The following is a 26,526-nucleotide window of genomic DNA, read 5'->3' as shown; positions in this document are numbered from 1 at the left end:
TTATATTCAATCACAAAAATCTTACACTTAATGATAGAATAAACATCAGGACAAAAAAAAAAAGAGGATAGAATAAATATCACCATAAATATCTAAATCATATTGCACTTACAATGCTAATGAAAATGAAGGAATTAAAATAAAAATAAGTTCTTTAAATATAAAGAAGGAAAATTAAATAGATAGATTATTAATAAAGAAATGATATTACAGAAAATAACACTAAATTAACTTTTCTAATCACCAATCTTTGTTTAAACTTCATTTAAATAACAACTTGTCTAATCAATGAACACTACTCCAGGAAAGACGAAATCATAACTACTTATATTAAATGGATTAAATCCCCATGTAAAAATCGATGTGGCACGTGCATTTTGCCTACATAAAGTAAAAGATTATCACAAACATTAAAAGTTTACATGAATTATTTAAAAAAAAAAGTGTACATGAATTTCCAAAAAAAAAAAACGAAATCATTTTAATTTAAATACATTAAGCTTAACATCATGGCTAATATAAACTTTTAGCAAATAAGCCCTCCCCGCTTAAACTCCATCTCCTTCTGGTAATTAAAAAAAAAAAAAATCTCCTTAAATGGTTGATCTCAAAAAACTCTGATGGCACAACAAAAGTTGTAAAGCACAATGGTACCTGTAAGAGGCAATAGATCACCAAAACTTAATATGTAAAATTACCGAAATCTGTCTTGAAAAACTGATTAAAAGGAATCAAAAATGCATTTTTCAATTTTAGTCCAGACGTTAAGTTTTTATTGAAAAATCTGATCGCAAAAAAATTATCTCAAGTTTTTCTTGTTCCCAAGAAACATTATAAGGTTAATGCTTGGTCGTTGCCCGTAAGTAACGCGCTGCATGGCTCGAGTACAGTGATAAGTGAGTTAAAGCCGCTGCATCAACACCCGGATGTAGTGTTAAATGAGCAAGGGCTACCGCGTCATTCTGGACGTGCACAGCTAAAGAGGTTAGCCCATGAGAGCAAAATTAGATTTGATACTTGAAATGTTGGATCATTGAATTGTAAATCTGTAGAGGTTGTAAGGGTTATGATTCAAAGAAAAATCAATATCCTTTGCCTGCAAGAAATAAAATGGCGTGGAGAAGAAGCTAAGAATATTCAAGGTTTCAAACTTTGGTATACAGAAAAAGTAAGCGCACGCAATGGAATAGGCATCATTATAAATAAGGAGTGGAAGAAGAACCTTGTAGAAGTTAGCAGAATTGGAGACAGAATTATTTCTTTAAAAATAATAATTGGACGTGAAATTGTTAATATTGTTAGCGCTTATGCGCCGCAAGTCGGGACAGAAGCCAGTCTTAAGGAACTATTTTGGGAGGATTTGAAGGGGTTGATTCAACACATACCACAGATTGAAAAGATTTTTATTGATGGAGACTTTAATGGGTATTTCGGGAGGGAGGCTAGTCAGTATGTGAGGGTGCATGGTGGTTTTGGTTTTGGAAAGCGAAATAATGAAGGACAAACTCTTCTTGATCTCTCATTGGCGTATGATTTTAAGATTGCTAACACTTATTTCAAGAAGAGAGATGAGCATCTCATCACTCACAAAAGTGGAGCCTCAAAATCACAAATTGATTTTCTTTTGGTTAGAAACACAGATAGAAGACTTTGTAAAAATTGTAAGGTGATCCCCGGAGATGCTGTAACGACACAACATAGGGTCCTAGTCCTTGATGTGTGTATTATGAGTAAAATTCAAAAACGTCAACAAGTAGTAGCATCAAGGATTAGGTGGTGACAATTAAAAGGTGAGAAGCAAGATATTTTCAAGCGCAATCTTTTGGACAAAGAAATTTGGGAATCTCAGGAAAGTGCTAACATCATGTGGGAGGATATGGCTAAAAAGATACGGGAGGTTGCAAAAGTAATTTTGGGAGAATCAAAAGGTTCTGGTCCGAGAGATAAGGAGACTTGGTGGTGGAATAATAGTGTACAGGACAAAATCAAGTATAAGAAGAACTGTTTTAAAGCCATACATTTATGTAACAATGAGGAAAATTGGGAGAGGTACCGTATGGCTAAGAAGGAAACTAAGAGAGCTGTGGGTGAAGCTCGTTCTAAAGCTTTTGAAGAATTTTATAAGAGCCTTGAGACGAAGGAAGGAGAACGAAACATTTATAAGATTGCCAAGAGTAGGGAAAGAAAATCAAGAGATCTAGAACAGATAAGGTGTATTAAGGATGAAGAGGGAAGAATTTTAGTTACAGATGATGAAATTAAAAATAGATGGAAGACTTACTTTTCCAAACTTTTCAATGATGAAGAAGGTTCATCTAGTAACTTGAAGGATTTAGTAACTGGTGAAGGAGAACAAAATTTGTCATTCTATCGAATAATACATGATAAGGAAGTAAGGGAAGCTCTTAAGAAAATGGCAAATGGTAGAGTGAACGGACCTGATTGTATATCTATCGAAGCGTGGAAATGTTTAGGTGAAGAAGGGGTGAGATGGTTAACTAAGTTATTTAATGTGATTTTACGGTCCAAGAAAATGCCTAATGAATGAAAGAGAAGTACATTAATTCCTATTTATAAAAATAAAGAAGATATTCAGAATTGTACTAACTATAGAGACATTAAACTCATGAGCCACACCATGAAATTGTGGGAGAAAGTAATTGAGCACAGGTTGAGATTGAAGACAAGTATTTCTGAGAATCAATTTGGTTTTATGCCAGGTAGATCAATTACAGAAGCGATTTATCTACTAAGGGAATTAATGTAAAAGTATCATTGTAAAAATAAAGATTTACACATGGTTTTTATTGATTTGGAAAAAGCTTATGACTGTATACCAAGAGAAGTGCTTTGGAAAGCATTGAAAAAAAAGGGAGTACGGATTGTTTATATTAAAGCCATACAAAATATGTATGAGGGGGTAAAAACTAGTATAAGAACGTCTAGCGGTCAAACAAAGAATTTTTCTATAAAGATTGGACTTCATCAGGGATCATCTCTGAGTCCTTATCTGTTCAACTTGATCCTAAATGTTTTGACGGAACATATTCAAGAAGAAATTTCCAAATGTATGCTCTTCGCGGATGATATAGTTCTTATAGCAGAGACAAGAGAAGAGGTTAATTGCAAACTTGAGTTATGGAGGAGAACATTAGAGTCGAAAGGTTTCCGTCTAAGTAGGAGTAAGACGGAATATTTATATTGTAAATTTGATAAGAGACTATTTGACAATAATTTGGAAGTGAAATTGGGAGATCAAATTATACCTCAAGTGGAAAAGTTAAGATATTTGGGAGCCATTATTCAAAATGATGGTGAAATTAGTGAAGATATTTCACATAGGATTCAAGCTGGGTGGTTTAATTGGAGAAAAGCTAAAGGAGTTATTTGCGACCGTAAGATGCCTAATAAACTTAAAGGAAAGTTTTATCGCACTGCTATCAGACCAGCAATGTTATATAGTAGTGAATGCTGAGCTCTAACGGGACAATAAGAGCATAAAATTGGAGTAGCAGAGATGAGAATGTTACGATGGATGTGCGGACATACACGTAAGATAAAATTCGAAATGAGCACATACGCGAAAAAGTGAGGGTAGCACCTATTGAGGAAAAAATGGTAAAAAATTGGTTGAGATGATTTGGACATGTACAAAGAAGACCAAGGGAGGCACCAGTGAGAAGAGTAGAACATATAACTTTGAGTCCGATTAAGAGGGGTAGAGGAAGGCCTAAGAGAACACTCTTAGAAGTTGTTGAACGTGATCTCTTAATTAATAATATTCCTAGAAGCTTGATAAATGATAGAGCACAATGACGTCTTACAATCCATATAGCCGACCCCACCTAGTGGGATAAAAGCTTGTTGTTATTGTTGTTGTTGTTGTTGTTGTTGTTTTCTTGTTCCCAAGAGAAAGTGGCATCTAACGTAGACTTCATTTGAGGCCATAGCACCTAAAGTTCAACAACAGCATTTCAATCACACTTAAGGCCTTCCACCTCCAAAAAAACAATTGAAGCCATAAGTTTTAAGATAGCTAAACCTCCTCTTCCCACTAAAGCAAGCAATTACTTCTAAAATGCAGTAACATAAATGATGTGACGTCGCTGACCTTAGATGCTCGTTTCTCAACTGCAATTTTGAGACACCACATAACTCTTTGCTTTTCTGCATTTGATTTCACAAAGGGCCCACCTATACGCGTGTAAATAACTAATCAGTTCAACACTTACCTGTTTCTCTATCCCAGCTCCAAAAAGTACGCAATAAAAATATATTACATGTTTGCTATCATTAGAAAACAAAAACCTACTTCTAAAATAACTTTAACGCATGCCACCTAAAGAAGAGTAAGATCATAAAACAGAACAAAGCAACAGTTTGTTTCTTTCTCCATCTCTTGTTTATATGCCTTGCTTGCTTCCTACTGTAACGACTCTTTCTTCTGAGGGGCCCATTTTTGTTGTCTTCCCTCTTCATATTAATTAAAAGTAATTAAAACTCCCTTTCCTTAATAAGAAAGAAAACCGGATTTATCAAAATAACTCCCCACACTAATTCTCTCAAATAACATGTAATATTGCCTTATCATTAGCAAACATTAAAGCTCTCGTAGTTTTATATTCCTAACCTATGCAGAGGTTAACTCATACCACTGTCCACAAAAGTTGTACCTCCTGGTCAAGCACCAGAGTTCATAACCCTCAAAACTTGTTCCAAGGAGCTATCTCATCCCATACCAATTCATTATTTTTTTTCACATATCTAATCATACAAAATCAATCAGATTACTGGGGTGTATCGGCTGCCCTCCCACATCCCCAGGGAAAAAGATGTTGTGCTTATGAGAAGAATTTGATAATAACATACTGTCACACTCACACATCAAAACAAACATACATGACTTAACCCAATAATAATATTGCCCATGCATATAAACTAACCTACAGTTGTTCTTGAAGAGCCTTTACTTTTGCTTCTACACCATTCAATGCTTTGACCACTCTAAGTATTTAATATAAAACATAAATTTTACAACCATTTGAGCATTAACATTTTCTATAAAAGGATGCTAGCCATCAAATTGTTACCAACCTTGAGATTCTGGAGATGGAATAGGACAGCATTCCACAATTCATCAGTCAATTTGCAATAGAAATCTACAAAATCAGGTGGCTTTAATTTTGTTTTCGACTGCAGAGGAAATTCCTTGTGATCTATAACAGATCCCTGATATTTGCTCTTTGCTTTGCAAAAGGTAGCCTTAAATTCCCATGATTCATCCTCAAAATAATTAGCACCATTAATCAAATCAGGTTTCAAAACTATAGGTAAAGATTGCAGTCCATTTTCACTGACTTGTGGTTCATGATTAGAATGAGTGTTCTTTGCAGATTGAAGGCTTCTAGTTATACGTGAAGCATCATTAAAGGTACTTGAATTGCATTCATTTCAAAATTAACCTGAAAGATAACATACTTCCCCTTAAGAAATCAATTGTAGAAAAGTTATAAGTAACAAATCAATTGTATTCTCTTAACAATATTAACAAATATTCAACTGGTCTTTTTACCTACATTCTTTTAATTGCTATAATTCTCTTAACAGCTGTTATAAGTAACAAATCGATTGTATTCTCTGAACAATATTTAACTGTTGAAAGTATTGAACATCATTAACAAATAAAATTCAGTATCATATTTAATAAATCAGAAATATTGACCTCCAATGGAATAAATTCAAGCATTATTAATGAGAACATGTAGGGGCCAGAAGCATGCGTTCCATGCATCAGCAACCTTCACAACAGAGTCCAATGAGAGAAGATTTATCAAGAATACCATAGCTATAATAAGTAATAAAACAACAACAAAGTTAAATCAGAATAATAAATCAACTGGAACTCAACTGTATACTGTGATAAAGATAATGACTTAGACTTGAGCTTTATGTATTAGCAACCAAAGACATTGCCTTAGTAAATAATTGAAGCTTCTTCTAAGTTGCTTGTGGCTTATAACAGCTAAAGAGAAAACCAAAAAAGCTAAAAACAGAAACAGGACACTTCCAACCTGCAAGAGAAAACAACTTACTCAAATGTCATGTATTTGTAGCTAGAATAGGTGGGATTGTCCACCCACAACAACCTAGTCCAAGGTCCAACAGCAAAGGCCACCCCCTCTAGATAACTTGTATTTCCTTGACTGTGCATGCAAGCATTGAAACCACATCATTAATGAAACCTACGCTTCTTGGAATGAATCCAGCAACATTTTTTTTTCATAATCCATTTATTCACAGGAACAAAAATATCCAAAAAGCTGAAAAATCACACACACTTTCACTATGACTCCAGACTTTGAAATTACTTCAGACAATCACCTATCTAAACTATCATAGAGATCATCTCCAACAACAATTTCTCCACCTGCATTGAGATTATATCAGTAAATGACAATAAAAGCAGTCATTTCAGCATACATAATCTCCAATGAAAAATATGAAGATACACACAAGTCATCTATGTTATATTTATAAAATGAAAATAAAATTATATATATTACAGTATATGCAAAGTTTATTGGGAAAATGTACGCATTCACAACCACTTTAATATTATAATCTCATAAATAGATACAGACTAAGATTTTATACAAGTCACAAGAGCTAGATAAAGAGAAAAGAGAAGCAAAATAATTATTTGTCAAAGAACTCTTATCAAACTCTCAAGTATTTCTAAAAAGGTTGGTAATCCAGGCTTCTTTCCAAAGCACAATACATATTTGATTCTAGTAACATATATTTATTACTTATGCTGAATTGCCTTACAATTCCAATATTTATTACCTGCATTTTCCCCTAAATGTTGCTTTACATTTTAATAATTTATGAATTAAACCAGAAGAGAGGATTCTTCTATTGGCTTTGGAGAACCAGTTCGTGCCAATATGAGAACCAGTGGAGTGAAAGATGTTGATGTAACATCATCTTTACTTGGGTCAGTGAGAATTGACCTTATTTAAATAAAAAGGTTCCTTTTGTCTTCTAGTTCTTTAATAGCAAGAAGCTATAGGCAATTGCAGCTACCAAATCATGTACTCCAATGATACTGTCCACTTAATTCACCCCCAGCCCCAAAGAAAATGTACAAGTAGCAATACGATTATGTTAACCTTCTGCTTGAGTCTAATAGATGCATTAGCAATTTTTAGGTAGAAAGTTCTCATCTAATTGCCTACAGTCTCATACCAGAGCTTATTGGACGATTCCCAATCTTAGTGAGCTTGTCAGCTTTAACTGAAGGCCAACTTCTGCAGGCATTACTTCATTTTAATATCCTCTATCATCCTATCTTAGCCATTTCTATTATCTTTTAACGTTAAGAGCTTCTGTGATGAGTTCATCCAGTCATTTCTAGAGGCATTAGTTTATATGATATGGTTATCTCCTTTATATATCAATGTATTTTAGGCTTCAGCTATCTTAAATTGGATCTAAAAATGAACCCTTTTCTTTGCCAGAGTTTAGATGATGAAATCTGAAAAAGAAAGGAAAAGGTGGTCATCTCACATGTGCACGCACATGGATGATAGTTAATTTTTGAAAGAAAAGGAAGAAATTTTTTGATAAGGATGAAAAGGTCCAATAATGGATTCTAAAGGTATCAAGTTTTTAAATATTGAATTTGTGGATGCTGTAAGCAGTATGACATTTATATAAGTTTAGACTTTTTTTTCAAGTTGGGCACTTAACCTTAGATTTAAAGTGTACCTGACAGCTGAGGAAAGAGTTCAGGTTCTGTATGTTTATGCTAAGATATCTCACGTAATGGCACAAATATCTTGGTTTTTCGGGTTCCCCCAGAACCACAAAATGCTCTTGGTAAGCAGAACGAGAAATTATTTGGCATGAATAATGTAACCACAACTCTATTCACCCATTGTCCCTACTCCTTAGTCACTAAATCACCTCATGACCAGATCCAGATAAACCGACTGAATATTTATTTCCTTCTAAACTAATTTTCAAAAAGAAGCTATGCAAATTCCTTGATCTAAAATGCATACCTCACCAAGTCTTCTATCTTTCTTTGCTCCACGAAAATGTTTCATCAAAAAGCAAAGGATAATCTGCAAGAAATAAATGTCCAGAACAGAATATTAACCATAGCATGTTAACTACTGAGAAATGAGTGTGAGATTCAGATAAATCAACCCACATAGGCAAATAAAGAAGAAGAAGAAAATAGTTGGGATTATTTCGGGGAGAAAAAGAAGCGGGTCGAAGAAGAAACACGAAGAAATGAAAGATGGAAGCCGACTGAAAAAGAAAAGAACAACAAAGTCCCAAAAATCAAACCACCAACAACAGAAAACCCAAAATCAACTCTTTATACACACAAGTCAATTATTAGATTAGTGAATTACGAAAAGAGAAAAACTCAGAGCTCTGATGAGAATCACCGTCACGCGTGATGAATGTGGGCACAATCAGATGGTTGAGAGTCAGTCTCAGAGGAGATGGAAGCTTCGTCAACATCGCCGTTATCGACGGTGCTGAGGTTGATACAAGAGCATCGTTCTAAGGAAGCGAAGAAAGAGTAGGCCACACTGGTGAGGACATTAGACTGAGGGTAGACGACACAGGTGAGGACGAATCCACCGTCGATGTGGTCGTCCTCCTGAAAACTGCCTTTGGACTGGTCGACATTGCCTTCCACCACCTTGCCGGAGCAGGAAAAGCACGATCCGGCCTGGCAAGAGCCCCAAAGGTCGATTCCGAGATCCTCAACCTTGTGCAGAATGTAGACGTCGTCGGGGCAATCAAACTCTTGGAGTCTGCCAGGCGTTAGACATTGAAGAAGGAAGAAGACCAAAGAAGGAACTGGAATGGAAGGATCGAGAAACCGAATAGTAGGAGACATTGAAGAATAACGGGACTCTCATCAGAACTGTGAGAGGGCAATGATGAAGGAGAAGCTTGATCAGCTGGTCAAAAAGGGCAGCTGAGCAATGGGACCACATCAGTTAGGGAATATTCTAAACACGCATGGGATTGGGGAACAACAGTGACAAATTGACGGGCTTGAAGTATTGTTAGAGTCTTTTTTTTTTTTTTTTGGCCTGAATTGTTAGATTCTCATTCTATCTCAATTCATGAGGCATTGTTTTTAAATCAAATTTATTCAATATAATTTACAATCTTAACCTTTTTATAAATTTTCAAGCATAACTTTCATTAATAATAGAAAGAGGGAAAGAAATTTATTTAAGGAGTTAAATAATCAGAGATAATATTAAAATAATTATCATAAAGTACTTCAAAAATATAATTATCATAAATGTCTAATGCGTTGGAGCGAAATTATAAGTATCCTCCTTTCCCAGTTACCCTCCTATTCTTTTGTCCCTTGGACCTAGCGAAGTTCCTCCCTTTATATATACACTCCGCGTCTCACTTTTTGAAGCACATTTTCCTCTGCGCGGGAAAGAAATTTATTCAAGGAGTTAAATAATCAGAGATAATATTAAAATAATTATCATAAAGTAATTCAAAAATATAATTATCATAAATGTCTAATGCTTTGGAATGAAATTATAAGTATCCTCCTCTCCCAGTTACCCTTCTATTCTTTTGGCTTTTGGACCGAGCGTCTTTTGGACGGATCGTCTCTTGGACCTATAAATATACACTCCGCGTGTCACTTTCTGAATCACATTTTCCTCTGCTTCTCTCTCCATCAGCTTCACCTCTCTCCATCTCCATCATCATCAATCCCTCGTTTCTGACAACTTAAATCCATGTCAATGCCTCAACCTCCCGCCGGCCATGTTCAAGCCAACCACCACCGCGCTGTGGAGTTGGAGGCCACTGCACCCAGCTCCGACATCCCTAAGACCGATCCCCTCCGTCAATCCCTGCGAGACAGTGATGTGCTCCAACCCCCTCTCACTCAGCTCCATCGTTCTCAGGACACCTCTTCCTCAATCCGTGACTGTGCTCAAGAAGACTACAGCCAGGGACCTGGGGCCAACGATCCAAATGGCACCGGCACTACCCATCACGACATGCCCGCAACTCAAAGTTCTACGACGAGGTACTGTATTCTACTCTTTTGTTCCTGTTTGGAAGTCGGGAATCCAACAAATTAACCCTTGCCAGCCCCTTAGGGTATGTTTGGTTTAGGTGAAAAAATTTCCCCTCACCTATTCTTCCTTCCAAAACCTCCTCCTTCCAAATTGGAAAGAATCTCTCCTCCCCTCCTCTCAAATCAAATAGACCTTGATGCCTATTTGGGTAATCTCTCGAATCAATTTTAAAAGTCAAAATTATAATTTTATAAAAATATATTCAAACACTCTAGTTATATATTAAAATTAATTATGTACCTAAAACTATGTTTACTTAAAATTATCGAAACACTTTTATACATGAAATTAATTATGAGTCCAAAATCATAATTATCCCATAAATTATTATTACCTCATTTTCAATTTAACTTTTTAATTATACATTTCTAAAAATTATACACACTATTTTACAAATCATACTTTTGGGTTCAAAATTGATTTTCGTGTTTTGATATTTTTAAAAAAATCATCATTTTAGATGTATAATTAATTTTGTTATATATAATGAGTGTTGACCTATTTTTAAAAAAACCATGCATTTAAATTCATAATTAATTTTGATATGTATGAGAGGTGTTTGGATATATTTTTATAAAATCATAATTTTAGCCTTTAGAATTGATTAATTTGACTATCCAAACTTGCACTTTATTGTTTCCTTATTTGGATTCATTCATAACTTCTGTTGCAACTTATACATGACCATACTTTTTTTTTTTTTTGAAGCTTAGCTTGCTATGTTATTCTTTTTTTTTTTTTAATTACATACAGGTCCTCCAGGAAGGGACTTCACGCTGCCATATTGTTTCTAATAACTACCTTCAACTTGAATACCAACACAAAAAGACATCTATATTTGATGATCATCCCACCATTATGGCAGTCATTTTTGTCAGCCTATGCCTCTATGCTGTGGCCTCTATGGCAGAATTTATACTTCAAAGTAGAGAGCCTCACCTTTCCATGATCATGACCTTTGGTCCAACGTTCGGATTTCTTGTGATTGTGCTGCTTGTTTGGATGTTAATTCCATTGTTGGGCATCGTCGCATCCATCATATTGAGTCTCTTTACAATGAAAACTGCAATCACCTAGTTCCCAATGACTGGCAGGCATTCTCAAGTATCAGACAATACTTTGTCTCAGAACCAAAGTCAACCTTTGGACCAAATAGTGTGAACTTGATCATACGTGCAATCTGAAATAGAATATACCATTCTTCTTCCAATTTCTTTCCTAATCATTAATCAATGATTACGTTATTTATAGGAGGAAACAATATCTCACATATATATATGGTCCATGTATCAATTACCATTCTTTTTGAATTCTGCATATATCCCTTATATTATCTTGGTTTATGTATTCATCATCTTTCCAGTTAATATATAATTCTTTGTTTAGTTTTGGCTAATGTTGTATTTGTTATGAACAGCAAGGTCCAAAATGCAATCTATACTGTATTACCAACAATCATAATTAATGAATTCATGATTAAAAGTTAGTTATGAGAAACGTGAAACTTATTATGGACTTCCCTTTTTAATTTTATTTGTTGATTGTTGATTTTGGGTATATTGTTACCAAGTCTCATTAAAGTTAGTTTTCTTGGTGAATTATTAAAGTTCATTTTATTGGTGCACATATATAAATTATTAACAGTATCAATGTCAATAAGATATGATTAACAATACACTTGAGATGCTAGCTGTGGCCTAGACCAATCTCAATTTTGAAGCAGGACGGATCCATGTATAACCAATGGTTTGGAGTGGGGGAGCCAAAAAATTTTCTTCTTTCAGCAAAATTATGTATATTCTTAATTTGTCAAAATTTAATATGTAATTTTAGTATGTCGTCAAAAGTAATTTTATAATATAACATTTGTTATAATAAATCATATGTAGTAATATAAAAACAAAAAGAGTCAACAAATCTTTCTTTATTTAATTTGTTGATTGAACAACTTGCAAATGGATAATAACATCACCAAAACGTATTTAGGATCACAGCAAAATGAAAGGACCTACTTATGCCTTTTTCTTTTTATAAATTGTATGATAGTTTTTTTGGTCTGAAATAGTACATGATTGCTTTACAGAAGTGCATAGTGCAGCTCGTATTTATGAGGTCTGGAGGCAATAAGGTTGTTTTACCTTCAGGAGAGCACTTAAAGAAAGAGTAGGTTTTATTTGGATGTAAACTTTTTCTATTTGAAATGTAGTTTTGGCAGACCATCCAGAAAAATGTCATTTTTTTTTTGGAGGGTGTATGGTAACTAAAGTTTCTTCCGTAAAAGTAATTCTGGGTAGCTTTTAACTTTTGAAATGTGAATTGGAACTGATTTCAATTTATTCTCATATTTTCCAAATAATTTTTAGTCTATTAGACAAATTTTTTAGAAAAATATTTAAATTAACTTTTGACAAGTGGAAGTTTGGGGGAAAAAAGAGAAGCTCTGCTAAACTGAAATTGAACCAAACTCACACTAAGATGTATACAAACGAGAAGAGAACAGTACATATTTCAAATCACCATCGAACCGGTGAGCAAAGCAATAATTAGGAAAATGGATCAAGAGGTAGAAGAAATTAAAGTATCCACAAAACAGTAAATTTAAAAATAAAAAGCAAAACGGATATAAACCATAAGAATGCAACGGCTAGAGAAAATCAAGAAAATGCTGAGAAAAGAGAAGATAATCATACCTTCGAAGTGAGAAATTAATGCGTCTGTTCGATGGCTCCTCACACACACACACACACACACCCCTCCTAAAGCTGACGTAATGCTGCGTTGAGATATTCAAATTATATGTGGGCAAACCCCAAAGTAATTATTATTTATGTTCAACTTCATGTTTTGATCAACTACCACTACAACGAAGAAAACATAAAAAAATAAGGAAAAAAGAAATTTCTCTCAAATTTTCTTTAAAAGAATTGAGTGAGTTAAAATTTGCAGAAAATTGTTCTCTCTCAAAATATTCTTAAAAAATAATCTAAGAAAACAATGTTTCTCACAGACTGATTTGAGAGAATTTCTCTTATCGAAACCATCTGGAGAAAAACTTGTTTCAGAATATTTTCAAGAGACATTTCTATTGGAATATATTAACATTATTTCATGCTTCTCATATATACTCCATCTTGTTTTTTTTTTTTAATTTCATAAATGAATCTTTATTAAAAATAATCTTGTTTGACACATGGTCAAGAAATAAATTTGGACAACTTTCTTAACAAAAATTCAAATCTTAATTTCTTATATTGTAACATTAGACCTAATCGCTATTTGATGCCTACCTCTTGTTTTACTATTGCCTTTAGGGAGAATTATATTAAAATCCAATATAAAAAATTTAATTATTATAAAATTTATTAACTATTGAACTCGATATTTGATGATGTGTTATTAGTTGTTGTGGAGGACAGAATAAACAATGTTATTTAAAGATCTGTGTACTATAATAACCTCATGAAAAGAAGCCTATCTAAAAGAAGAAATAATTGGAAAAACCTAATGATAATTACAACATAAATTCTAAAAATAACATTCAATTATGTCACGTCGTAAAAATTAAATGTAACCAGCACAAGAGATATACACAAACACATATCCTTTAAATCTTGATCAAGAAAATTTTAATTTAAAATCTTAATTCATTTGAAATAAGGTTAGGAAACGTAATAGTATTTCTCATATAAATAAAAAGTTTCTAAAATTTTTGTAAAAATTTTAACAAAATCTTCTTTATAAATGAGACCTCCTAAAATCTCTACAACAACCATTTATAAACAAATCAATAACACGGAGCTTTGCTCCTCTACAACAAACAGTCAATATAAATTTATAGATCAGAATCCTATCTACGGTTAATGTGGAGCACTTAAAATATAATATCAAAATAGAACATATAATTGAATATTTACATCAAAAGAAAAGGAACTTTCAAAAATAAATAGTAACCCAGCACAGTGGTAAGCCTCTCAATGATCGACGGAAGGTTCAGCGTCAACTAATAGATCTAAGACCAAAATATTTTTCAGTGAATAACATCTTAAAAAATTAAATTTAAAAAGGTAAAAATAATAAATTCAACAATTATAAAAAATAGTTAAAAAGGTGATAATTCAAAAAAATAAATTTGTAAATTTTAATCATAATCATGAAATGAGAGTGAACAGAAATTGCTTTTTTCTATCATGCTTGAAGAAAACAAATTATCCATATATAAATCAAAGTAATATACTTACTAACTGAAACTGTTGAAATTCCAAATGCACAAGTTGATTAAAAATTTAAAATTTTGACGACTTGACAGAACAGGTGACAAACGTGAACACACATTCCACAAAGATAAATAACCAAACATGGCTTATGCTACAATATAAACGTGGACACACAGGCCACAAGGGTAATGCTAACCAAATACAGCCGAAGCTATGAAAATAAATATGAATACACAGTTTACAAGGATCAATAACCAAGCGCAACTTGAACTACAAAACAAATGTGGATACACAATCCACAAGAGTAATACAAACTAAACACAGCTTAAACACACAAAAACAAACATGAGTATGAAACCCACAAATAACAAATGCGAGAACAAAGCTCACGAAAATGAAATTAACTAATCATTAATTATGGTGCGCCAAGAGCTAATAGAGTCACCATTAGCAGCAATATTTATTTAAAATCCTTTAAAAATCTGTTTCCAACATGCGAGAAAAATATTACTTTTAAAATATAATTTACATTTTTAATATCCAACTCGCATTGATCATTTTGAATTTTAATTTAATACTTGTTGAAAATAATATTTCATAAATAATGTACAAACTTGCATTAATTAAATAATAAAAAAATTTTAGAGTTTAATCAACAAAATTAATTTCATAAATCTTCAACTTATACTTCTTGAGAAAATAAACGCATATATCATTATCTAATTATCCATCCTTAATATTCCATAATTTCCAAAACTCATGTAATTTATAAGAGTAAAATCTTTCAATAAAAATCTATTAAAAATAAAAATAAATTAAAAAATACTATTCACTTATCTGTAAAATTTTCGAATATATAACTTACTACTAATTGGTCTCTTTGCTACAATGATTTCTCTTCAATCTTAATACCCAAGTAATACCATAGTTAGTTTCTTCTATAGATTTTATTTTTTTTATTTTTTATTTTTTTTTGAACATTACCAATCCAAAATGATTGACGGTGATGATGTAGACATTTTTAAATTCAACCTTTCTCAACACTTATAGATATTTTAAAGACTAATATTTAAATAGCAAATTAGTCCTTGGATTACCAAGTAAAGAAACACTCTTTCAAAACATCTCTATCTCTGATTCTAACTTTCTTTATGAAGAATAACTACCTTCTATAATAATTTTAATTACCAATAATAAAATCATCACATATTTTCCATCATCCAATAAAGTTCTTCCTTTCAAGCATTTTATCTTTATCAAAGTTTAAACACATACCAAGTCTCTTCTTCACTATCCTTTCCAAAATTTCTCAATATTAATATTTGAGCTAATCAAACTTCCATCATCTATTTAAGAGAATTTTCCTCCAATTATTATCTAATTAACAATACAATAATTATCACATATATCTTGTCATCATAAGAATAATTCTCCCAATAAGCACATTATCAAATACCTCACAAGCATAATCCTTAATCCATAATTCCTTCCTACTTTCTCTTTGAATTTCATTTTCCAAAAATTCCACAATCTTAATATTGATTTGAATTCAACTCAAAAGATCAACTCAATCATCATTATTTAAATTTAATAATGCTTCCCAGCTTTAATTCCTTTCCAATAACCAATCTCATCTTAAAGAACACCGATCTCATTTTCCTCTTACAATAACTACAGGAATTCAAGTGAGGCACTTATCTAAAATGAACTCCCTAAACTTTAATTTCAACTTGAAAATTTATCTTTATTTTCTCCACTCCTAAGTTGCAACTGAAATAGAGGGAAGAGAAAAAAAATTCAAACCTCCCTCTTCCCATCACGTGCACACAACAGAAAAGAAAGGAGAAGAAATAAGATTCAACCACACTCATTACATGATCAAAACCGCTGCAGAAGAACAAAGAATGAAGTGGAAGATCAAAACTCCAACGTGCACACTCAGACCAACACGTGGAATCGCAGAACAGGGGAGGAGAGAATTTGCAGCAGCACAAACGAACAAGAGGAGCAGAAATTTCTGCAGCGAGAGATAGTGGAAGGAAGAACGAGATGATGCTGCGATCAGGGATGGAAGAAACATACTCGGACCTCCAACAACAGCTCGGATCTTCACATGCTTGCCACCCTCCATCAGACAGAATGGAGAAGGAAAAAGAAGGGTTCGGTGGCGAGAAACAGAGGAGAAGGAAGAAGCTATGAACTGGGCGACAGCAACGACGCGCGCGCACACAGCAGCTACGTTGAAGACGAAGGAGGAGGAAAGAGACGGAGATGGCATGTGTTTTTTGGTTCAGCTCTCTCTCTCTCTCTCCCCCTCTCCCTCCCTCCCTCCCTCTCGCGAGCGGGCGCGCGCCATCCAGCCAGCCGTAGTTCTGGAAAAAAAATCCAATGGAGAATAAAGAAGCCGTGCTCTCCTGTCTCCCTATCTTTCATTTATTTATTTTAACAGAATAGCATTTTTATAATTCTGCCTTAAGCCAAAGATAAATATCACATTCTTGGCCTCATGACAATTGAAATTTAAGACCTATTAGTTATGTAATTTGCATAAAGTCCATTAGACCACAATTCCCCCTTGACCTCTTATCACTCGAAAAATAATAAAAATACACTTTAAACACCTTCTGATAATTTAATTAATTATTATTATTATTTATTATTATTATTGTTTTTGGGTGATTACATATTCATTTTACATAGTTCATGGAATTTACACAGAGAAAATTTATAAGTTACCCAAATAAAATTTATAATAGACATTTGGTAAATAAAATTCAAAATCCATTTATTTGCAACAAAACATGCGTTTATTTCACATAATTCTCATGGTTCACATAGTCCATTTATTTACATACGGGAACGTTGGGGATTAAGCTAAACGTTTTGCAGAAAAATGTCTATAATATTTCAATCTATTTATGCCAGATTATGAAAGTAAACTTATAAAAGAAAGCGATTAATTGTCACTAATTTATAAAAAGATCCAATTCCTTGTAAAATGTGACTTGCATAAAAAATCAGAGAGGGAGTAATTTATAAGATAAAAACTTTGACGGCTAAGGAAGAAATTAAACGTACTCGAACTTTTCTTGCCTGAAATTATGGAAGCCGATTTTGATACTTTGGTCCGCCACCAACTGCTTGATATTTGTGGTGCCTATCACTGCCAAGTCAGCTTTCTCACAGAACCAAAAATTCATTCATAATAAACAAATTCAAATGCATTAGCCAAGTAGTAAACCACACAAACTAAAATCTATGACCTCCAGTAACAGAGACATCTTGAAGAAGAAGAGACCTTAAAAAGATCCGACTCTATAATATTTTTATTAATTTCTTTTTATAATAATCCTTCCTATTTTGTATACAAATTACCTCTACGTGAGGAAATTAGAAGATATATTTGTACTCAAATTGCCGCTGAATCACTGAACTCCTTCTGCGATCCAGGCATAATAATGTTCCTAATTGTTTAGGAGTAGGAAGACATCCCTTTAGTGATGCACTAGATGAAATATTGAATACGGGAATGGAGTCACGAGGCCGAACTTGGTTCAAGACGCACAACAAATGCACAGAGAGAAGAGAGAGAAAAGAAAGGAAAGAATGAGAGAGTCTTTCTGGAGGATGAGATTGATCCCAGTATCACACAATGTACTCCCCATATATATATATATCTATCTCAGACGCGCATGTGGAGGTTTTATAAAGTTGTTTTCACCAAGGTTCAATTTTGAACAATGGGAATATTGCACACGGAGACCTCTCCATATTATAATAAACCTATATGGGTTTATTTATTAGGCTCAATTTATTAAGAATGGATAACCCAACAAATCCATTCAGTTCTTTCTTTAATCAAATTTCTATGAATGCTAGCTAATTCAATCTATCTTTCTTTCATTACAGTAGTTCAGACAACAAAAAACACTAGAACATAATAGCATTTTACATCTCCATAACTACACCGATTCATGCACATGCCGTGTAGAAATAAGAGGTAGTAATATTTTTGTAAATAAATGGTTTGCTATGTTGATACATACACTGATTCCTTACACAATCAATGTAATAATACATGTCCGGTGTAGATAATATATTTTATTTTTTAAAAAAATATTTTTAATATATTTACACCAGTTATTAAAATAATTGGCATAGTTATATAATATAATTTTTTAAAAAAATTATTATTTAATATATCCAGTTATAAAGAAATAACGGTTTAATTATGTTTTTTAGATCCGTGAACCCTAATCCCCACCCCTTGAAACTTTTTGCCCTCATAATCTCTCTTCTCCCTATCGTCGCTACTTCCTTCCAACTTCAAGATGTTGTCTCGCTGTCTTCAACGTTCAAGCCGAAGCTTCTCCGTGATTGTGTGCTCGCATACTCGAAAGCCGGAGCTTCTTTGTGCTCGCTTGCTTGCCGTCTCTTCTGTGCCATGTCGTGACAAGCTCTTCATCTAGACCTCTCATCAAGTCATGACTAACAAGTTGGGAGGAATGAATCTATCTCTCTGTGCTCGCTCTTTTGTCTCTTATGCTTGGGTTTTTATCGTCGGGTGTTTTCTTCTTCTTCTAGGTTTTTGGAGATTTGTGTCCTTCAAATCCCTAATTTGAGTTTTTTAAATTTTCTTTTTAAATTTTGATTTTGCTGTTTATCTGACCTGTTCCATGCGATTTTGAAATTGTGCAGATGCATCCGGCTTCTCTGAATCCCACTGTTATAACGCAGACCTGCGTTTCACTATGTTTCCTTTCTATTTCTCATCCTCCTACATCCTCGTGAAGTCTCTGGTTTTCTTCTACTTGTTGGTTTCATGATATAAAAACAAAAGAGAAGATTAAAGTGGCATCCAATGCGTTTCAAGAGTTTAAATCTTTGGAATATTGATTAAATCAATATGTTTTGAAGCTACAATCGAAGCATTCTATTTTGAATTCTATTCTCGCCTTTTCAAGAGATTTGTATTATGAATATGTACTTGTATCTTCCTTACTTGAAAGAAAAGCTTCTCTGTATCTGATAATAGTTTTTTGCTTTATTGCTTACCTACAAATGTGTATGTGCATGATAAAAGCCTCTCTTAAACCATGCAGAAAAAATATGCACTATGAAATTGGACTTCTTATGTCATTTTATTCCAATTTAAGATTATGTACTTCAAGGATTCAACACAATGATGCATATACACTGCCTGAAATTATCAACTGTGCTGATCAGAGCTTTTTTATTTATAATTGTGGCACTTAATTCTTGATTATCACTTGTGGAGTTCAGCATCCCTGATCCTAATTGCTTAAATCACTATTGCGAGGTGTATGATGAAGCAATTTCATACTATGCTCAACTAATGGAATGAAACGAAAGAAAAATATAACAAAGAAAGGAAAACAGATCTTTAATCCAGGCCAGTCTATTAGTATTATTATTATTATATGTACCTTGTACTTAATCTTCACTAATAGCTGTTGAATCCTTGGCTATGTTTATCTGGCTTTGCTCATATTATTCTGTAATTTTGCATGTTAGGATAACTGGATTGGGCAGAAAAATCAAATAAATGCTGGTGAGGAAATCTTCTTCCTTTCCTTGTATTATATTACAAGGTTATGAGCTCGTTGATGCTTGTGATATTGAAATTCTATTTCTATTTCAATAGCTACGGCTGCTGCAGAAAATGTGTTGGTTGGGTCTGTGGGTGACATGAATCTACTATAAGCCACACATTTTTAATGTTTACATGTATGGGCTCATATGTTCAAGTTTAATTTATTTTCAAACGAATAGAAACTCAAGGCACATACATTTCATTATTAGATAACTTATGAATAATGCTATATTTTATAAATTTTGGATTAGAATATAGATGGATAAAAATGAATATAGATGGTCTTTTTTGTGTGAAAAGGCTAAGGTGGATTCCTATTTGCTTAATAAGCGTACTAGTGACATACTTTTTAAATTTTGGAATGTGAGTTGCTGGTTTAACAACAATGTTTACGCTGCCGATCAATCTGAAATTGTTTCAAGTCCTAAATGGGTTGCTCCTGTAGGCAATGCTTTAAAAATTAATACTGACTGTGCTTTTAGTGAGAAATTAAACCATGTCTACTGTGTTTGCTGTCAAGGATTGTAACGGGAGGATTTTGCATGGATCGAATGACCTGTGTGTTGTTTCTTCTGGTCGAGGTGGAATTTTTAGCTTTGGAACGGGCATTTGAATTTGCATTTCATAATAAGCTTGATAATGTTTGTTTTGAATTTGATTCAAAAAGCAATAGTCAACTACTTAAATTTAATGTCGACTCATGCTGACTGGAAGTGTCTCTCTTCTTATGAGAACATCCTCTTTATGAATTTGCTTCTACTATTTGCCAGATTAGATATTTATATTAGTCTCCAGTTTCTTGCGTCTTAACAAAATTATTCATATTTTAGTTAATATTGTATGCTTGATATTTAGGTATTTTTTCGATTATAGGTAATTTAAATATGTTATTGTTTAAATAGGGGCCCCTCTCCTATCTAAAAAAATGCCCCTATTTTTTTTTTAAATGTCACATATCTACACCAATTATAATCTATAACCAATGTAGATTTGTGACATTTTTTAAAAAAAGAATAATTCTCATTCTTTGACTATTATCTACACCACTTGACCAACCAGTGTAGCTATGATCAATAGCTATACTGGCTGTATAACCAGTGTAGATATACACAGTATTTCTACATTGATCTTATCTACACCGGTTGTAAAACAAGTGTAGATACCCAATTTTAACTAGTGTAGATATGCACAGTGTTTCTACACCGATCTTATCTACATCGGTTGTGAAACTAATGTAGATACCCAATTTTAACTAGTGCAGATATCCCCTTCTATACTAGTGAAAGCCTACGATGTCATTGTCCTTATGTTGCACTTGGTGCACATAAGCATGCCGCCCTCATGGGAGCATTTCCTGTCATTCTATGCCTCTATGTTGTGGCTAGAATTGTAGAAACTAAAGTGAAGAGCCTTACCGTCCCATTCTTGAAAGGTTTGTTTCCCTCATCGGAGCTCTTGCCGTTTTGCTGCTTCTTTCAACCTTATTAGCGCCATGGCTCGCTATCATTTAACCATCCTATATATGGAGTCTACTTACGGTGAGAGCAGCAATCAGGTCATACCGAGAGATCTTAAAAGCAGTGGCGAACCTGGCAAAAAGTGCATGCAAGACATGTCATAAGCTTCACTTGTTATTTTTTTTCCACTTACTTTAACATTTTGGCCCTTAAGCTTCAACATTGTACTTCTTTGTTCCCCCAATAATGTACGGTCTTGTGTCCGCCATTGCTTGATCCGGTATTCTCAAGTTCAAGTCACTCCATGGAGGACAATGGCAATGGCTTCTCTGTGTAATCTGAAATACAATTTAACTGTGAGACAGAATAGAAAATAGAATATGTGCCAAGTAGGGTTTGCCACTGTGCCTCTCTTTTCACTATTGCTCCAAAATTTATTTCATTCAAACCATATACCATACAAAACCATTATATCTGATTTATGTCCATGTACAGCTCCCTAAAAGAAACTATTTTTATTTATATCTTTCATTTACGTTTTGTCTCCTTAGATTATGCTATTATATACTTTCCCAATCTTATTTATAAGGTGGATAGACAATATTTGTTTTGGTCCCATTTATGCGGCACTTTAATAATTATTGCATGTGTTCATCTTTACCTTTTTACCCTTATTAAATGTTGAAAATGTTATTAAATGCTAAAGTATTTTACTATTAAAATTTAAAGTATGCACTACATTTAAAAGGAGTAAAGTTGGAGGCTTTTTGAATTTTTAGATAGAGTTAATGAGGTTTAAAGTTTTCTTTATTCTACCGGTAAAACATGCCAAAAATTATTTATAAATAAGAGTAGAGAAAGTATATCTTTGTGATTCATTATCTGTTTAATTAATTATTACCTTTTAATTCTCTGATTCTATTGAGTTTTGGCCAACACGCATTAAATTCATCATTTGCTTATGTGTAACTGTAAACACGTACTTTTAAAGCTAGTAAGGTGCAAATGTATTACTTTACTATTACCAACAATAATGAATGCCAGAAGTTATTAAATTGAGAAATGAATTAGCTTGTCTTTCTAATATTCATTTGCTGAATCCGTGTATGATACAAGTTTTCAGTGATTTTAACTTTGTTGCCACATAATCATAAATTTAAATAACAGTACTAAGAGATACTCCCTTTTGTCCTATTTATAAGATGAAGAGAAAATAATTTTTTTGTCCTATTTATAAATCACATCATGAAATTTTTACCACAACTTTTTCTTTTTACCTTCATTGAATGTTAAAGAGAAAGTAAGTTGTTAAAATATGTATATTTAATAAGGATAAGGTAAGAATTTGTCAAATTTTTAGACAGAGTTGATGAATTGTAAAGTTTTTCCTCAATTTCGGTAAAACATGTTAGAAGATATGGCTTATAAATAAGACCAGAAGAGTATAATTTTTTTTCTTTGGAAAGACTTAGGCACTTAATCTGATTTAATATATTTTTATCAAATAAAATGAAGACAAATAATTTTAATGTGTTAATAATATTAATAACAAGAGTTTGTTGTTAAATAAATAATATATAAAAGATTCACATATCTTTTTTTCCTTTTTTTCCCTTTGGAAAAAGGGTTTCACATGTGTGTGTGATAGGCTTTTCTTCTAATTTTGTTTTCAAATTAAAATTCATCTTATCTTGAGAACCCAATTGGGATAAAGCCAACTGAACACCAAATCAGTTGATGATTTATATTGGATGGATGGTTAAAAAAGAAAAAAAAAAAGAGAAATAATTCTCATGTGGAATGTCAAAAATATCCAACCTTTGATTTGAACTCAAGACCATAAAAGCATTCCAAAAACAATCACAAACATCAAGACATGTACGTAACATTCCTAATCAATGAATGCAAATATATTATATAAGATGAACTAATATAATGAACATGGTCCTTAATGACAAGTAATTAACAAGTATCCTTTTAAAATTAACAACTCCTTTATGATAAAACCCAACCAGTAGCAACTAACTTATAATGGTTCACAACATTATTATATGGAATTAACAAGCACTCTTTTAAAATTAACAACTCCTTCTTAGTAGAAAATTGCACTAATGATAAATTCAGATAATGTGCCAAAAATAGTCATTAATAACTAACATATTAAAATTTACAACTTTGTTATGATAAAATAACCAAACATTAACAAGTATCCTTCAAAGTTAATATTCTATTAGGAAGTTGTTAAATTCTGAACAAAATACTTGTTAAGTTATTATGACAAAAATGTAAATTTTATTTAGTTGTTAAAGACTGTGATAAGTACATTTTCCAAATTTGTCAGGGATGCAGTGTTCTATTTTGAGGGTTTGTTAATTTTATAACGGTACTTGTTATAATTTCCTATAATTAATTAATGTTACGAATATTTATAGTTAGTTATTAATGACTATGTTCTATCAAGAAAAAGTTGTTAATTTTAGAAGAGTACTTATAATTCCCTATAATAATGTCATGAATCCTTAATATCTACTTATTAATGACAGTGTTCACTTTTTCAACTTTGTATATATCCAAACTTTATATTAATAAGAATGACTACCATAGTTGTTAAACTCTTGAGTTGATTCTCAAAGTTTAACATTTTTATGTTTTTATCTTACAAAATCATATCAACTCACTCATAAACTCAAATTAGATACAAACACAGTTCAACTCATGAATTTACTTTCCAGCTTACCGTTTTTATATTTTTAACTTACAAAATCGTAATAATTAATTCATAAACTTGAATTAGATGTAAGCTTAGTTAAACTTGTTAAACTCGTCATTTTTTTTTTGAGCTAAGCGAGTTAAGTATATGTTATGAAGAATTTAGTTCATAAAAGTTATAGGACCTGGTTTAAAAAAAAACTTGAAATACAAAAACTAATAATAATAAAAAAAAAATTTGATAAAAAGAGATTTACTAATAATTTGATTGGGACGTTATTCACTTACCTGTAGAATATCCAAGTGTATAACTTACTTTCAATTGGCCTTCTAGTATGATATTTGACCTTTAAATTCCTATCACCCCAGTAATATTATTGTTATTCATTTATAAACTTTATTATTCAAGACTCCAATTCAAAATTCCAAAGAGATATCACAAATAAACCTCAATCTCAGCTTTTCTCAAACATTGTATCAACATTTTGCAAGCATGAATTCTTTAACTAATAAATCTAGTTTCTTTTATCCAAATCTTATCCCAATCATTTTCCATAAATTTTTCAATGTTAATGTATGTTTAAATTAATCAAACTTCTTCTTTAGCATAAATCAACTTTAATATTCAAAGAAAATCATCTTCCAATTTCACATTACTCACAGTAAATAAAAAGAAAGGGAAAAATTCATAATCTTAACCAACAGTTTCTCAACAACCATAGATACTTAGAGAATATTTTCATAATCAAATTCCTTTACTACCTTCAACTTAAACTCAGCTGAATAGTATTTGAGTCAATCATTCCTCTCACCATAATTAATAAAATTTGAGCAAGAAATGTATGATCAAACAAGACTCCTAAGGGCATTTTATCAAACATCTTGCATACATGAATTTTTAAATTTTAATACCCAATTCTTCTCTTCAAATCCCATCCCAAAGTTCTTCCAACAATTCAACAACACCAAGACTCCAATAAATTCAGCTCATCCACACGGTCACAGCCATAGAAATAGAGAAAATGATCATTTAAATTTTTTTTTTTTTGGGTTATAGCAATTTGTCCTTACCCACGCACATATATTCAGCAAAGAGAGACACACACTTAGCAAATTTAATCATCCACTCAGACACTCACGCATAGAATCAGCTCAAGGCTTCTCACGTTAACCTCAATATTGACAGAGACAAGGAAATTCTGGTATGACGCACGAATCAGAAAGAGGAGCAAAGCCAACACAACCAGATCAAAAATCAAAGGACTTACGAGGAGCAACCCAGTGCCAGGATTCAGCTTTCACACCCACCCACGCGAGTGGCGAAGACAGACGAAGATGAGAAGAACAGAGGTGGACCTGAACGTTGCAAGGTGACGATAAGCACCCTCCTTCGCCGGAGACAGTTGGAAAAGGAAGAGAAGGACTTCGGCTGCCATAATTTCTGACGACAGACGAACTAAACAGCAGCTAAGGAGACTAAGCAGAAGGCAATACGAAGCAGGGGAGGGGGGAGAACAGCGATCTGGACCTCCTAGCGACGGCAAACGACAGGCTTACTCACAACCACGCCGGCGACGTTGAAGACGGTGGAGAAAGGAAGGAGAACGAGGAGAAAAGAGCGGAGGATGAAGCTTCTCGATATGTAGATTTCTCTTCATCTCTCTCTGCCTCCAGAACATCCAAAAGAAAAGACTAGGGAAGAAGGAAAAAAAGCTGATGGAGCTGAGGGCATAATGGTAAATTGTTATGGCTAAAATTAGAAAAAAAAATAAAAATAAAACTCTTTCCTTTGCATCAATGATGATCGAAACCCATGACTTGACACAAGGGATATCAATGCCGCTCCCACTCAGCCAACGTATTTTTTTCTTGTTGTTGGTCTAGAAATTAACATGAAGTATGCTTAAAAATATATCTCCATATTTTTATTTTTTTCAGAAATTCATGCGTTACTATAATAATTAAATTTCTAAGTTATTATAGTTTTTTTGAGAGAGTACCAAACAACCTAAATTCATTAAATATAGTGAACAACCTTATTTTTTAAAAAAATAAACTTTTAAAAATACTCTTTATTTAATCTATTGAAAATGAAAAGGGACAAACATTAAATAGAAAAAAAGATTAATACTGAAATAATCTTATTTAATAAAATTTTAGTATACTTAGTGTGTGTTTGGTTTTTAGTTTGCCAAAAGTTTATTTGGTAAAAGTTAGTTTAGTGAAAGTTAATTGTTGTAACGAAATTTATATTTGGATACATTTTTTTTAAAGTCAGTTTGATATACTGAAAGTTGTTTGGTTTGTAATAGTAAAATATATTTTCGAATGTACAATTATAAAAAAAGACATTGATTTATAATGATTTGTAATTTTTATTATAC

At 32.6% G+C, this 26,526-nt stretch overlaps 1 protein-coding gene and 3 long non-coding RNA genes across 12 annotated transcripts; 2 read left to right on the top strand and 2 right to left on the bottom strand.

Moving 5' to 3' along the window:
- Positions 1-247: 247 nt before the first annotated feature.
- On the bottom strand, positions 248-11,201 carry LOC129288873 (uncharacterized). 8 transcript variants are annotated; one of them, XR_008588087.1, is made up of 9 exons: positions 11,088-11,201; positions 8,067-8,129; positions 6,339-6,427; positions 6,093-6,203; positions 5,723-5,798; positions 5,095-5,462; positions 4,112-4,194; positions 3,825-3,953; positions 250-654 (listed from the first exon to the last, which is right to left on the bottom strand). It is a non-coding gene; the product is annotated as an uncharacterized LOC129288873 (long non-coding RNA). The 8 variants fall into 8 exon arrangements; XR_008588085.1 differs by having other exon boundaries at positions 249-654; positions 5,095-5,798; XR_008588091.1 differs by lacking the exon at positions 5,723-5,798.
- Positions 9,645-12,260, top strand: LOC129288872 (uncharacterized). 2 transcript variants are annotated; one of them, XM_054925676.1, is made up of 2 exons: positions 9,645-10,096; positions 12,232-12,260. In XM_054925676.1, the coding sequence occupies exons 1-2, from the start codon at positions 9,801-9,803 to the stop codon at positions 12,239-12,241; spliced, it is 306 nt and encodes a 101-aa protein (XP_054781651.1). In that variant the 5' UTR covers positions 9,645-9,800; the 3' UTR covers positions 12,242-12,260. The 2 variants fall into 2 exon arrangements, with proteins under 2 accessions (XP_054781651.1, XP_054781649.1); XM_054925674.1 differs by lacking the exon at positions 12,232-12,260 and adding an exon at positions 10,902-11,458.
- Positions 12,261-18,623: 6,363 nt separating this feature from the next.
- Positions 18,624-21,866, top strand: LOC129288051 (uncharacterized). Its single transcript, XR_008587896.1, has 2 exons — positions 18,624-19,934; positions 21,238-21,866. It is a non-coding gene; the product is annotated as an uncharacterized LOC129288051 (long non-coding RNA).
- LOC129288050 (uncharacterized) lies at positions 21,590-25,789 on the bottom strand. The gene is made up of 2 exons (XR_008587895.1): positions 25,411-25,789; positions 21,590-21,771 (listed from the first exon to the last, which is right to left on the bottom strand). It is a non-coding gene; the product is annotated as an uncharacterized LOC129288050 (long non-coding RNA).
- Positions 25,790-26,526: the final 737 nt, after the last annotated feature.

The sequence above is a fragment of the Prosopis cineraria genome, unplaced genomic scaffold (genome assembly GCF_029017545.1).
Source record: "Prosopis cineraria cultivar Desert tree isolate PC_DT_omini unplaced genomic scaffold, ASM2901754v1 PC12, whole genome shotgun sequence".
Taxonomy (NCBI): domain Eukaryota; kingdom Viridiplantae; phylum Streptophyta; class Magnoliopsida; order Fabales; family Fabaceae; genus Prosopis; species Prosopis cineraria.
This window is presented reverse-complemented; position numbering and strand designations above follow the sequence as displayed.